General features: G+C 40.0%; 1 protein-coding gene across 4 annotated transcripts in view; it reads right to left on the reverse strand.

The window, feature by feature from the left end:
• LOC117521436 (calcium/calmodulin-dependent 3',5'-cyclic nucleotide phosphodiesterase 1C-like) overlaps positions 1-16,244 on the reverse strand; it is a 303,704-nt gene that overhangs the window by 258,834 nt on the left and 28,626 nt on the right. Inside the window, exon 1 of one of the 4 annotated variants that reach the window (XM_034182733.1) lies at positions 3,285-3,587. The exons of the other annotated variants lie outside the window; for them this stretch is intronic. Within the exon in view, the coding sequence (XP_034038624.1) occupies positions 3,285-3,366 (82 nt within the window). The 5' untranslated portion in view covers positions 3,367-3,587. Of the gene's footprint in view, positions 1-3,284; positions 3,588-16,244 lie in introns of those variants that run through there. 4 annotated transcript variants of the gene reach the window in all.

Raw genomic sequence — 16,244 nt, forward strand, 5'->3', positions numbered from 1 at the left:
CACCAGTTATATCAGATGGTTATCTAATTACAACTTGGCTTTTTTATTTATTTATTTATTTATTTTGAAAATTACTCTGGTATCAAACACAGCACTAAGATCTAACAACACCAGAACTGTAGTGGTGCCTGAATCCATTGCAAGCAGAAGATCAATCACCACGTTAGTGAGAGCTGTCATGCACCTTTGGCAGCAGTTACATCCTCAAGTCTTCTTGAATATGATGCCACAAGCTTGGCACACCTATCTTTGGGCAGTTTTTCCCATTCCTTCAGCACCTCCGCATTTTTACACAGTTTTATAATAATTTTGTTAATCTGTGAATATGTCCGATAGGAATCCATCCTAGGGATGGACTGGTTGCCTCCCTAAGTGTTTGACATCCAAAACCCAAGGAGGTTCTGAAGTGTATAGGATGCAATGGATCACTGCCAACTGTCTTTGTGTTGCCAATACCATACATTGCACCTACAGTTACTTGCCAAGCCTGGCATTTTCATAACTCATCAGGTCAAAGGCCAAGCTCAGTGTGAGCATATTGTGAATTAATATGTCTTCGTGAATATAATAATTTCTGCTGTATGTACTCCATTGTGGCCAAAATTTGAGAAGTACGTTAGGAAACCTGATTGCAAAAAACAGATAATTAAAAAAACATCAAACGTAAAGAAAACAATAGAAGCATTTCTTTCCCTGAAATAGTTTGTGGCTGAATTCATTTCTACTGTACATGTACACTAGTGAAACATGCTATCTGCAGGCCCATTTCCATCTCAGGAACATGCGAGTTATTTTAGGGGACGAACACATTTGCATGTCTCCACTGCAGGGACGGCCCCTGAGTGATTTTGCTGAACCTTATTTAGGGCCAGGACAGACACTCCTGCAGTTTATGTGCTTTCTGACCACACCTGAAATGCCACTAGGCGGGTTCGATACTGACAGGTCGAACTCATGTGAAGGCAACAACAATACCAAGAAGCATTTGTGAAAGTGAAAGTAAAATGAAAGTGAAAATGAAGCCAACACAAGTGTCAAATCTTGCCCTAACTTGAATGCCCACTTGAGCCTTGCTCCAAAAGCAAGTCACTCCCCTTAGAAGCCCATGTTAAAATGTCCGACTTTACAGCAGAAATAGCTATATTGATAGCCTGGCATTAAAACTGTGTTTGGTCTCTATTTTTTTACTTTTGCCATTCATGACAACTGTATTGGGGAAGTGGGTGGGAATTTTAATAAAACTTAGTTTAAACAAGTTTAAGTCATTAAGTTATTAATAATTAGGGGTGTGGTTATGTTGAGTGACAGGTAGTGTGTGCCAATGAGATGATTCAAGGCCTCCTTAGCAGCAGCTGCTTGCTGCTGTGGCCTCAACCATGTTTGTCTTTTCTGAGCATTTTATTTCAGATATCCCAGATAATACAGCTTGCTATGTAGTAAATTGTACTAACGGACCATCAAAGAAGACTGTGGTCTAGTACTTCTGTTGACTGAATTTTTATGATGTTTTTCATTCATTCATGTTCTGCCACTTATCTAGGTCCCGGTAGGTCCAGACCAGGTAGCTCATCCACACTTCCCTATCCTCGGTCAAGTCCTGTAACTTTTCCCGGGAGATCCCGAGGCATTCCCAAGCCAGCCAGGAAATATACACCTTCCAGTGTGTTTTGGGTCTTCCCCTAGGCCTCCTCCCAGCTGGACATGCCTGGAAGACCATCCTAGGGAGATGACCAAGGGGCATACTTTCCAGATGCCCGAACCACCTCAGCTGCCTCCTTTCGATGAGAAGAAGCAACGGCTCTGCACTGAATCCCTCCCAGATAGCCAACAAAGGAATCTCAGTTCTGCTACTTGTATCCACCACCTTATTCTTTCGTCATTACCCAAGGTTCATGGCCATAGGTGAGGATAGGAGTGTAAATCAACTGGTAAATTGAGAGTCTTGCTTTCTGGCTCAGCTCCTTCTTCACCATGATCCAGCAACTGTAAAACATCAGACGCCACCCCAATCCATCAACCTGAGATATTTCTACTCCTCCACTTGGGGCAATAACTCTCCCCTATCCCAGAAGAAGCAATACCCCCATTTCTGACAGAGGGCTATGGGCTCAGATTTGGAGGTGCTGATTCTTATCCCAATCACTTCACACTCGGCCTCAAACCTGCTCAGTGCATACTGGAGGTTACTACCTGATGAAGCCAAAAGAACCACGTCATCTGCAAAAAGCAGAGATCCAACTCTGAGGTCAGCAAACTGGACACCCTCCAGTTCCTCACAAGGATGGTTTTTGATTTCTATATTTACACCATTAGCACTACTTAGCAGGTATCAACAGCTTGGTGATGTTATCTACATTGCTACCTCACGGTTACTGAGGCAATATCCTGGTCATAATATTTAACAGCCATACCTAAACCACCCGTTATGAAAACCACCTCCCCAACTATCCAGTAATAACATGTAAACCAAGATGAACTTGTTTGATAACTGTCAGATGAAGGGCGTGTTCAACCTTCATTTGTCTTGCCCAGATCACGCTGGTCTTGCTCAAGCTCCACCTCTTTACAAAATTATGGGATGGCTGGGACGTAGGTGGAGCCAGGCACTGCCAAGATGGTGAAATTTGGAACCACCCCATTTTAACTTCCAATGAGCTCTTCAGAAAATGACACCCTCCATGACATCACCCATAGATTTTCTAAAGAGCCAGGCACTGCCAAGATGGTGACATTTGGAACCGCCCCATTTTAGCTTCAAGCAAGTTCTTCAGAAAATCTACGGGTGATGTCGTGGAGGGTTTGTCCAGTATATATACAGTCTATGACGGACACAGCCACAGCCCACTGAAGTCAAAACATGTGCTCTGGTTTACAGCAACCCCACCTTGTTCTTGTGCAACAGCAAAACTCACATATTTCCTATTGTCGTCAAACGTGAGCTTTATATTACAAAAGTTCTGAGCAAAACTTTCTATTTCTCAGCTTGCAATCAAACCCTTCCTGGGCATTAAGAGAGCTTTCAGGAGCTCCACAAATAAATCAAGAGAAGTCGCACATAAGTTCATCAACACTCTGGTTGTCAAGACAATGAATTACTCGTGACGTCAGCAGCACACAGCTTTGTTACCATGGTGTGGTTTCATTACGGAGCCAAGCATGACTTTCAGTGCACTAATGCGTTGAGTTGTGCACGGGCATAAATGAGATGTGTTTGTCAATCTGACTGCTCTCTCTTTGTCTCTCTCTTCATGCAAACATCTGCTCTCCCCATCCCACATTCTTACCTATGGTGATGTCGAAGCCATCAATGCTGAAGGTGGCACTCCGACCCTTCCTAAATCGCTGCTTCTTGGAGTCAGCTTCCATGGCTCCGCTCGGCTTCCTGCTTGGTAATCTCTCTGTAAACCCCTCTTTTCCAGTTGTCTTGCTTCACTTTGCTTGGGGTAACTCTCCCTTTTGGATAGAAAAAACGTGATGCTCCTCCTTTAGGCTCAGCGCTGGAACAACTGTCAAATGCTCACCAGTTCTCATTACGGGCATCGAGCTAGAGAATCTCTCTCAAGTCCTCCTCCTCCCGCCTGCTTGTGTTTGTTGTACATCTCTTTTCTCTCTCCGTTCCTCACAGCTCAACAAGCACATTTGGACCAGCTTATGGCTCTTGATTTCTTATGTTTGTTTTTTTGTGGTTCTCTCCAGCTCCCTTGCTCACCCGCCCAACTCCCTCGTTCACTCTCCCCATGAGGTACAGTAGGTGTGTGTGGCGGGTGGCGGTGCTCGGGAGACGAGGGGAGGACATCTCAAGAGGTCTCCAAATGAACGTGACTCCTCCTTTTATTAAGAATTTATGGCAAAACCGATGAAAGCGCTCAGTGTTGCAAGAGTCGGTAAAACAGATGTGGCCTATATATATATATATATATATATATATATATATATATATATATAAATGTGCTGTTTTGCAGATATTCAAAAACATAAAAGTGAAGAGGGTGAAAGGAAATAGGCTTTGGAACATGTGCATTAGAAGAAAGGCAGGAGAAGAAAAACAGAGTGAGAGTTATTGTGTTTATTGAAGCAAATGTTCAGTAAATCAATGCCACCGCTCTTTTGTCTCATAGTAGCTATTTACCCAGGCACAGAAAGATGAAGGCCATTATCAGCATAAATGTTGTTTATCTACCAAAAAAAGCCTGCAGGCACTAACTCAAAATCTGTTATGGAATATCTTAAGCGTGCAAATTCATTGTCTTCTTGAATTGCACAATTATAATTTCATTATTAATATTATTTTAAATGCTTTTCAGGAATCATTCGCTGCACATTTAAGATGATTCCTTGAGCTGGTACAGATGCTCACTGATGCGCACATGTACCAGAGCAGCAGGGGATGAAGGGTGCACCTTATTAGCACCATCTGACATTTAACTGTGGAATTTTTTGTGTGTGTGCATGCCTGTGTTTTGCTTTCTTCTGCGATTAGTTCCCATGAGCGCTCTTTTTAAAGGTTCTTGGCTCCTTGTCAGATTCATCAGACGTGTCAAAAATAATAACTACTGTGGATTATACTTAGAAATATTCAATATTTAACAGCTTTTTATTATCTTTAACAACTGCAAACAAAATCAATGTGTCTAAAACATTTTCACAGTACTGCTTATGAATATTCATTCACCCATTTATTCATCCATTTACTGAACACGTTTAGTCCTGTTAAAGTTCACAGTGACCCTGTGGGGTGGGGGGAGCTGGACCTTAATCTAACCTCAATGGGTGAGAGGCTTATACTTACTAAACACATTTCTCTCTCTCTCTCTCTCTCTCCCTCTCTCTCTCTCTCTCTCTCTCTCTCTCTCTCTCTCTCTCTCTCTCTCTCTCTCTCTCTCTCTATATATATATATATATATATATAATAGATAGATGTCACTTCACTTTTCCACATTTTGTAATGTTACAGCCTTATTCCAAAATGAAGAAAAAATTTTCCCCTTAAAATTCTACTCACAACACCCCATAATGATAACATGAAAAGGTTCATGACCCATGACCCATGATATATATATATATATATATATATATATATATATATATATATATATATATATATATATATATATATATATATATATATATATATATATATATATATATATATATATATATATATATATATATATATATATATATATATATATATATATATATATATAGACACACACTAAACAAAAATATAAATGCCATACTTTTGTTTTTGCTCCCAATTTTCATGAGCTGAACTCAAAGATGTAAAACTTTTCTATATACACAAAAGACCTATTTCTCTCAAATATTGTTCACAAATCTGTCTAAATCTGTGTTAGTGAGCACTTCTCCTTTGCTGAGATAATCCCTCCCACCTCACAGGTGTGGCATATCAAGATGCTGATTAGACAGCATGATTATTGCACAGGTGTGCCTCAGGCTGGCCACAATGCCACGGATGTCGTTGAGTTTTTTATGATTTGGGCTCTGCGACCTTCAAAAGTAGGTCATTATCACCCAACACTGAACTTGACCAAGACCTTCAAGAGATGTATCCATGCCCCCAATTTGGTAGACCTGCCTGAAATCCTCAGAAAGTTATTGAGACTACCATACAGTGTTCGTCACACAGGCACTATTGTTGGTGCTGTGATCTTCAAATTTGACTTCGACCTTCTTGGGATGCATCCTTGCTGCAAATGAAATCCTTGAAACTTTATAGACGTGTCAGTGTTCATACAATGACAAAGCCATTCATCACTGAACCTGACCTAAACCTTCAAGAGATGCATCCTTGCTTCCAATTTGGTAAAACTGTCTCAACAAATTATTGGAGGTACAGCATTCTGGATAATTTTGGCCCTATGCCCCTCAAAATTAGGTCAAGGTCACTCATCATTGAACATGGCGTAGACCTTCAAGTGACACACCTTTCCTGCAAATTTGATAAACTTGTCCAGAATCCTTTGAAAGTTGTTGAGCGTACAGTCTTCATCACACACAAACAGACTCTGTGATCTTCAACATTTGGACGTCACTCATGATTAAAGTTGACCTACACCTTCAAAGGATGCATCCCTGCTCAAAATGTGGTAAACGTGTCTGAGATCTATGAAAAGTTACAGAGTACAGTGTTATGGATGGATGGATGGACGGATGGATGAGTAGTGCAGGTCCTCCTGCTGCAACCTTCACCCACTTTGTTTCAATTCGGATGATGGACTGCTTGAAGTTTAGTGCACATAAACAATGTCAAATGTATATGTGTTGTCTTTAATTCTGATGTGTGCCATTATTACGTTCAACTAGTAATAATTAACAGCCATCACCTCTGTTGCAGTGATGAGGGACAATAATAATAAATGACTGCAGTATAATTGAAGTATTACACCTTGAGTGACTATGACCAGAGGTGGGACGAAGTCACCATCAAGTCACTCTCAAGTCATGAATCTGCAAGTCTCAAGTCAAGTCTCAAGTCATAATGACCACCAATTGTGTACAAGTTGAATTTAGACTTGACTTGGAACTTGCAGATTGATGACTTGAGAATAACTTCGCAGTGACTTTGTCCCACCTCTGCTGTGTACCGCATACAGTAATACTATAAATACAGAAGAAAAATTAGCTCAGTCAAAATCTGCCCAGTTATTAGCGATTCAATGAACCATCCGGATGCAGCTGCAGCAAAAACAATGAAATTGTTGGCTATTTATTCTTGTTTTGTTTCAAGGGACAGTTGGAGCTTTTGCTCTCTTTGGTCCGACACACTGTTGTTCAAAACACCAAGATCCACATTTAGCCGTGGAACATTAAACATCTGCTCATCCCAGAGGAGCGTTAATGTTCATTAGACTGTAATATTCCAATTATTATTCTTCAAAAATGGGAGTTGTGTTTAAGTGACACAAAGTGTACCTAAAGTGAATTTTAAGCTTTGATTCACTACATTTGAACAGGATTAGACAAAAGGACACTGCTGTGCCTGTGTGATTAACGACGATCATCACACACATTATGGCACGCCGCTGTCACCTTCTTAAAGTCCGACTTGATTACAGAATCCAATATAATGCTTGTAATTCCCTGAGACATTAATCACAGAGGCACAAATGTACCAGAGAGAAAAACACTCAACACTGGCGGTTGTGCAGCAAATTTTCTTCCAGCAAAATCTGTGTTTTTTTAATCAAAACCATGCTTGTGGCTCATGTAGAAGTACACGTGACATTGCAGGATTCTGCAGAAGATTTCTGTAAACATGCCGTGAAAAAAAAAAAAAAAACACAGGATGTCGCTACATGTGAGAAGATGAGCCGCTTGTTAAATTCAACCTGCAGTTCAGCTCCGAAGGAGAAACTACTTTTTTTCTCTTCCAGTTAACTGAATCACAGCATCAGTGGCAAAACAGGCAGTGACCAATAACACGCTATTTCCACACCGTATCTGACCATCAAACACCATCAAAAAATATTCCAACAGTTTAAGAACAATGTTTCTCAACATTCAATTGCGAGGAATTTAGGGATTCCATCATCTACAGTCCATAATATAATCAGAAGATTCAGAGAATCTGGAGAACTTTCTACACGTAAGCAGCAAGGCCAAAAACAAACATTGAATGCCCGTGACCTTCGATCCCTCAGGTGGCACTGCATTAAAAGCCGACATCATTGTGTAAAGGATCTTACTGTGTGGGCTCAGGAACACTTCAGAAAACCATCTACATCTACATCTACAAGTGCAAGTTAAAACTCTACCATGCAAAGAGAAAGCCAAACATCAACAACATCCAGAAACACTGCCGCCTTCTCTGGGCCTGAGCTCATTTGAAATGGACAGACGCAAAGTGGAAAAGTGTGCTGTGGTCTGATGAGGCCACATTTCAAATTGTTTTTGGAAATCATGGACATCGTGTCCTCTGGACAAAAGAGGAAAAAAACCATCCAGATTTTTACCAGCGCAAAGTTCAAAAGTCAGCATCTGTGATGGTATGGAGGTGTGTTAGTGCCCATGGAAAGGGCAACTTACACATCTGTGATGGCACCATCAATGCTAAAAGGTGCATCCGAGATTTGGAGCAACACATGCTACCATCCAAACAACGTCTTTTGAAAATGTGTGGCGCATTATGAAGGGCAAAATATGACAATGGAGACCCTGGACTGTTGAACAACTGAAGCCGTACATCAAGCAAGAATGTGTCCTCAATTAGTGTCCTCAGTTCCCAAACACTTATTGAGTGTTGTTAGAAGGAAAGGTGATGTAACACAGTGGTAAACATACCACTGTCCCAGCTTTTTTGAAACATGTTGCAGGCATCCATTTCAAAATGAGCCAATATTTGCACAAAAACAATAAAGTTTATCAGTTTGAACATTACATATGTTGTCTTTGTGGTGTATTCAATTGAATATAGGTTGAAGAGGATTTGCAAATCATTATATTCTGTTTTTATTTACATTTTACACAACGTCCCAACTTCACTGGAATTGGGGTTGTAATAAAGTGTGATGCTTGCTACCTGACCTGAGTGCCACGTGAACAGCAAAAATTAGGGCTCCAGAGAGCAGGTCATGATCTAATATATAAGGTTGACCACGTTTGTGCTTGTGCATGTACGCTTTCAACCTAAGTGCCCCAGTGACCTCCCACTTGGTGCCCCCAGTCACCATAGCAAACTTGGTGTCGATCGCTTAATTAGTGTGACTATGGATAGTGAACACACACACACACGCACACACGGTCAGCCTTATATATTAGATTTTTTTTTTTGATGATCAAACATGGCATTAGTTGCAGAAAAAAAGCAATTAATTGAAAGTTAAAGCTGTATAGCCATTCAAATTTCACAAAACTGACAAAATTTAGCTTCTACTGAAATCCAAGCATTATAATGTAGGTTGATTTTTGGGATGTGCTGCAAAATGACAGCTCATTTTAGTGAAGAGAACATATTTATCTGGGGAGAATTCCAAAATGAAAATTTTCTTTTCTTGTCAATACCATCTTCATGAGGAAGCATGTGTGTGCATGCATGAGGTTTAGACCTTGCTTAATGCTCGCTCCCTGGGCGTGCATGCTACCATCCCTAAAAAATGGGTTTTAAGATTTAGAAGTGTTTATTTCCCCCTAACTTTTACAAAATAGATGAGAAACATTTCAGATTTTTACAGAAATACCATCTTTGTTTATTAACATCATGCTGCCTTTCTCTACTCTGATTGGCTGTCGCCGTGTACTTCCCAGCATCCCTCACACAAGATGGAGCAAGCCCCCATGTGATCAATGACGTCGCTAATTTATTCCCTTGAAGGGAAAAAATTCAAGTATAAATATATTCATGGTTGCATGTTCACTTGAATTTTTTTCCATTCAGGGTAATAACTTAATAATTTTTTCCAGGCAGCATGAATTTTGATCACATTAGCAATGATGTATTATGAGACCCTTATTTAAAGGCTAACGAATAAAATGATAGAGGTGCCAAAGATAAAATAATATATATATAAAAATATAAATTTAAAAACTCAGTGGCGGTACAGCTTTAATATTGTGTTTCTTTTACGTTTCTGTGCAGCCGTCTAACCATAAAACTGTTATGCGGTTCAAAATAATTAAAAAAAGATTTTTCATGGTTATTTCTGCCTTCATGTGAAAATTAATTCATAGTAAATGACTATGATAATAATGATCAGCATTTGCATAAAAACTACTTTGTGCATATTGCAGAAAAGCAAAGAAGTGCAGTTCACCTGTTATACAGAGACATTTCATCTTTCTTCACAAACTAAGCAAGAAGTAAACCGTTAACTTGTTAAATTGCCAGACGTTTATAATGACTGACTTTTTTCTTTCAGGTGGTGGCATCTGTAGTGAAGTCTGTTTTTATAGAGAACGCCGATAGTAATACAATTCGGTGCAGTACAAACCAAATACAACATAAACCAAAGGGCTTTTAACACTCATCGAGAAAGGACAGAAATAATCGTTTCTGGCCATAGTGGAATGAGAATTTAAGTTTCTGACTGTTTGTCACCATGGGGATTCACAAGCAGACTACAGTCGCCACATCATGCATTTATTCACTATATATGAATAACTGATATCCTGATAACTGCTACCTTCTTGCCCTTATTGGACTATGGAGATGTCATGTACAGGTGTGTCTCAACCAGATGTCTACAGTACTTGACCCCCCTGTATCATTGTGCCTTGAGATTCATCACTGGTTGTAGTTGCCTCACCCACCACTGTGAGTTGTCTGCCAAAGCTGGCATGCCCTCTTTGACTGTTAGGCGATATACACATCGGATGACTCTGGTTTGCTAACCTCTTATTAGTCTGGTTCTGACCTATTTATCCAATTTACTTCAGAGGTCTGAAAGCCATTATGCCCTGCGCTCAAATTATGTTTTCATGTACCTCGTGTCCACACTGAAGCGGGAAATAATGACATTATTGTCTCAGCTCTCTCTGACTGGAGTGTTCTCCAATCCCAACTGAAAATGTCCAGACTGACTTCTTTGAACACCTTTTGGTCTATTTTACAAGATCGCAAATGGGATCCTTTTGTGCAATGCCTGTGTTTCTAAATCAAAATCTGCTTGAGAATTTACATCATGAGCGATGTTATTATGACCAAGATGATTGTATTTTATTTATCACCAACATTCTCATGTGGATTTCCATTATGACATGTGCTGTTGCCTGTCTTGGCCAGGTCATCCTTGAAAAAGAGGTTTCGATCTCAATGGGTTTCTACCTGGTTAAATAAAGATTATTATGAATTATTATTATTATTATTAATTATTATTATTATTATTATTATTATTATTATTATTATTATTATTATTATTATTATTATTATATGTGACATGGCGAGGTCTAGGGAGAACGCTGTACCACTACATCTTTACATAGAAGCTAACTGTTGGTAGCTAAATTTAAGTTGTCAAATGTGATTTATGGGACCTTTAAAAAGTCAGGATCAGATTTTGGATTCATACCAGATATTGTTTTATGGTAAATCAAATTATAAATAAATATGATGTCTACCAGAGTATCATTACTGTAATATATCTGAGTCCTACAAATTGTTATTTTAATGCTGACATTTTATCTCATTTTATTTGGGAACTCATCCAAACGTAAAATCAGATTTCAGGCATTTGTGATTGCATTCTCTATCCCAATAGCATATCGCTTTGAAGACAACAACGAAGCAATCAGACGGAAAAACAAGCTCATTAGAGGTCTCCTCCAGACTGTGGAACGACACATGCTTTCTCTGTCCCCACACCGCTGTCACCACAGTGACACAGTCATGTAATTAGGACACACAGGGTGCCAGGGAGCTTGTCCTTTTCCCTGCTAAATACTCATTAGGGACACCTTTAAGGGTAATGCACGACTTTGTTGCATGCCTGGGAGGAGGGAGCTGACAAAACACAGCACTACTTATAACGTGATCACAATGGGATCCTGTTGCTTCAACATCCTGCAGAACAGGAGGGAAAAAAGTTTACAGTTCACATCTTTGTCTTTTGATTATTATTATTTTTATATGTTTTTTGCCAGCGTGGTTTCACTTGAAAAACACAAAACTGTTTTGGTGTGCGCAGTTCAGCAGAGCAAGTAAACGTGAAGCTTTTGATTAGACACAGGTGCATCTCAGGCACGCTCCTGCCTCTGGCCCAAACGAGCTAATCAGAAAACTACATCATTCCAGAAAAATACCACACGTCCTAGTGGAGATCAAACAGACGACGACAGACGATGGTACAATGGTCACATTAGACTCAATCAAAATGTTTGCTAGAGGTGTTTAAAAAATATTACATATGACTGGGTCATAAATTGTGGTGTTTTTTTTTCGCAACAATGAAAAGTAAAAAGATGTCTAAAAAAAACCTAAATCACAGTATTCACCCAAATTGAGATATCCCATAATCCCTTGCGTGCCAGAGAGTCGCTGTAGTCAAAACAACATAGAGAAACCACGACTACAATTGCAAATGAACATTACAGTACAAAAATGTAATTTTTTATGCTTTTCATCACGTTAATAAGAGACTGCATGCATGAGACCCTGAAAACTTGCTAAAACAAATATTCCAAGTAATCCGTGTCTGCTATATTTAATCTGCGAGGAATTTAATAAATACAAACCGAATTTCAGAAATCTTATATATATTACTCTGGAACAAAGAGGACAAACAGTGTTGTAAAGGACAATAAGTAGGACGTTAAAGCGCAAACTTCACTTTTCCCCAAGTAAGAGTCCATTTTAATAGTCATTACCATGGTATTACAGTATTACACCACAAGAGAGCGCCCCTGTATTTTACCATAGAAAATGGTCCTTTTTCTCTCTCTGTTCACTGTCATGTCATGGACCCAGCTGTGTGTACTTGGACCGCTGTGCAATAACTAGTAACCTGTGGTAAAGCTGGCAATTTCTCTTTTTTCGGTAAATAAACCGGTGCCTTGTGGAAATCTACAACTACAAGTCGTGCTATTTTTGCTATCCAGCAGCACACGTCCATGGCTAGCTACAGCCCTCACCACCACATGTTACACCCAGAACGACATGAACAGGAAGTGATCGTGGCGCAAAGCAATTCCCATTGAAAATAACAGAGAAACAACCTGAGCTTCTCACATATTTACATAAAACAAACACAATAACAACATCTATAAACCCAGATAATATATTCATGAGATTTTTCGGTACAATATAGAAAGCGTTTTATGTTGCAATGTTAATGTTGTTGTCCGTGAGCAGCGGTTAAATTGCATTCTGATCAGAGTTTTTCAATGTTAATGACATCTCGTAGAACGGCAAACTCTTCAGTGTTTTGCGAGATTTTACAGGATTTGAAACCTCAATAGGGCAAATTGTGGTAGATCAGGTCCCTTCGTGGGATAAGGAGATGGACTACTAATACGTAGGCCTGGGTTTGATTCCTGGTTGTGATGCACCCAGCATTAATGTGCATCAGACATGGCTTGTGAAGTAACCTGTGTCAGTCTGGTGTCCTGCCTTTGTGCTGCAGGTTCTAGGGATAAGCACCTGCATCCCTGGGCCTATATTGGACTTCTATTGCAGTATTCCAGTATTCCAGAGTGCACTCAAAAGTTGTGTAGTTGCTGTTCAACATAGGCCTGAACCCCTTTAGTAATATTATCATAAAGACTAGATATAGATATATCAGCCGTGAGACACCTCCTCTACATCAGACTTTATGCCAAGAGAGCGAGTAAGACATTGATTCATATCCACACGATCCACTTCAGTCAGATGTACAGCAGTGACATTGGCATCTGGAGTGATGCCTCTTACCAGAGAACCCCTGCAGGTTCAGGTTCAGGCAGAGCTGCAGAATAAACCAGATGATTTTTGCAGCATGTCAACTGCAAGAAATGTGTCAGGAGCAGAATATCAGTCAGTACATCACCTTTGTGGATTGTAGAAGAATTTTTAGGTCTATATTTGAACTGTGATGAACTATCAAGTGTCCTGATCTGAACTGTATGTCCTCTGGCTGAACTAGCAGGTGTTCAACCCAAAAAAAAGGGCTCTATTAGTCATTCAGTCTGTCAGGGGCTTTCCAAGGCCTTTTAGGTGCTTTCCCGCAGGCCACGTGCGAGGGGCCTCGGGCCAGCTGCACCTGTGGCTGAGGCCACGTGCGGGGGGCCTCAGGCCAGCTGCACCTGTGGCTGAAGGTCTTTTAAAAAAATCAGTTGTAAATCCTTCACGTTTTAATGGGAGCGTTTGTCACATTGAAATAATGGCCTAACACCTGCTTAGGGTTCACTAGAGGACGCTTCCAATAGAAAACCATGTCTTGGGAAAGAAAGAAATAAAAAAGTCGAAGGAGGAGCGATGCCCGCGGGTCTCCAATAAATAGATGAGCGCGGTTGTCACATATTCAGTCTCTCTAGAGGACTCAGTTTGTCTAAGCTCTGTGTCGAAGGCTTAAATAAACTTAAAAACTCTGTGCATTTTATCTTGCTTAAGGCTGAATTATTCTAAAGTGTTGTGTCCTTTTCTAGCATATCACTTGCAATTAGTTTGTGTTATCTAAAAGACGACATCCCGAGAAGACTAAAGACGAACCACGACAGAACTTGGCGAGCCAGCTTCAGGAGGGTCCAGGGGCATTCCGGCAGCCTGGGGCAGTCCAGCTCATCCCTCCAGACCGTAAATAACAGTGATCACAACTAAAAGGTAAGCAGAAACCTTTTATAACTTCTGCACGATCTGGAGGAGTGAGTCGGGATTTCCGCCCAAGTTGACAGGTGATATTTTTTAATTGCCTCTTACCCAAAAGAACCTGGACTAAGAAAATTGATAAGAGACTAAAAAAAGATAAGATTGAAAATTATCAGGCCTTGTAGATAAAATGCTCAGAAGGTGTGTGTGTTCCCGGGAAAAAGAATGTCTGTGTGAGTGAAAGGTCAGGAATGTTCATGAACTCTGGTGCGGAAAAGAGTGCGTGGAGAACTAACCTGGATGCTTGGGGAATAATTGGTGTTGAAATTCGTTACTAACGTGCCGGCTGATAGCATGCGCTGTAGGGGTTAATTTAGGGGAGTATACTGACAAATAGATACAAGGTAATACAAGGTTATTTAAAGAGTTTAACAGAGACTGAAGTGAAATAAGTGAGAAAAAGAGTTTAACAGAGAATACGTGCAGAGGAAGCACAAGATAAGCGCCTGAGGGGGCGCAGTAGAAATACCGTACGTGATAAAGAGATTTAAAGAGAAAAGTGCAAAGTAGCACAGCTGACAGTAAGTAAAAGAGCTCAATAAAGGACGTCATTTTTTAAGAAAAGAGAAAAACTATAAAAAAAATAAAATGAATGAAGAGTTAGTGCAGAATACATGAGAATTAATGAAGCAGAAAATAGTGCAGTAAGGCACCAAATACACGCTTGTGGGGCGTGGGAGAAGAATAAGTAATTAAGTACACAGTAATATGAGTTTTTTATAAGAAAAGAAAAAGAGAGTATTTTCAGTGCAAAGGCACATTAAGCTCACGAGGAGCTCAGTAAGTGAAGAAAAAAAAGTAGAAGAAAGTGCAGAAAGGCACAGGATACGCACGCGAGGCGCGGTAAGGCGTAGAAATAAATGAAATATTGTATGCTCAGAGAGGAGCTGGTGAAAAATAATATATTAAGCACAGGATACGCACGCGAGGCGCGGTAAGGCGTAGAAGTAAATGAAATATTGTACGCTCAAAGAGGGCTTGTAAAAAAAATAATATATGAAGTTGCTGGCAGCGCCGGAGAAGCTGTCTAACGTGAAGAAGAGATACATGCTTAAACAGAACACATTGGTGTTAAGTGAATAAAAAGGTTGTTTAAAGCCGCGGAGTAAAGGGTGGCAGAGGTCTAGATAGAGATATATAGAAAGTTGTTTTTAATAATTTTTGTGTATAAAGCTTTTGAAGATTGGTGTGTGGGAGAGCGGAAAGTAAGCGGGGAGTTGCAGGCAAAGCTGTGAGGGCTTGCAGGTTGGCTGATATACAAGATTAATGTGAAAGAGTACGAGAAGGAGGAGGCGTTTAGACCCAACAGAAGGACTTGGGAGGTGCATGACAGGCAGAGAGGAAAGTGTGAAACAGAGACAGTGAAGAAAAAGACAGGAGAAGAGACTGCTATGTAAATACAGAGAAGGTAGATATTATTTAAAAGAAAGAAAACTAATAAACAAACATAGCAGAAAAAGACAAGAAGCAGAAAGTTAAAAAATTAGAAGGAAAATAGAAAGTCGGGAGCAAAGACATTAGGAAGTGTTAGGGTTGTAAGAGGAGTAAGAAATAAATTGGTTATAAATCAAAAGAGTTAAAGCTTAGATTATAGTGAAAAAGCTGACAGACTGATCAATGCTTGGGACAGTCATTGATGGGAGACTTAAGTGATGATGAAATAATACTCCCAGAACATTACTTGACTGACGGAGACATCGAAACCCAGGGAATCAGGACACATTTTTGGCGGGAAAGGACCTATTTTGACAGGGTAGGAGCAGAACATTGTCAGGACGAACAAGAGATCAATCAGAAATTATGGCAGATTACTAAGGTAATCAATCTGAAGCAAAAGAAAGAACAATTCCCTCTAATTAATTGGGAGCTGCTGATAAGACGTCTGTGGCATTAGGGTTTAACCCCGTGGCTGGAGCTGCTTTGTGCTGATCCTAATAAAGAAATTAGC

Source organism: Thalassophryne amazonica, chromosome 12 (assembly GCF_902500255.1).
Source record: "Thalassophryne amazonica chromosome 12, fThaAma1.1, whole genome shotgun sequence".
NCBI lineage: Eukaryota > Metazoa > Chordata > Actinopteri > Batrachoidiformes > Batrachoididae > Thalassophryne > Thalassophryne amazonica.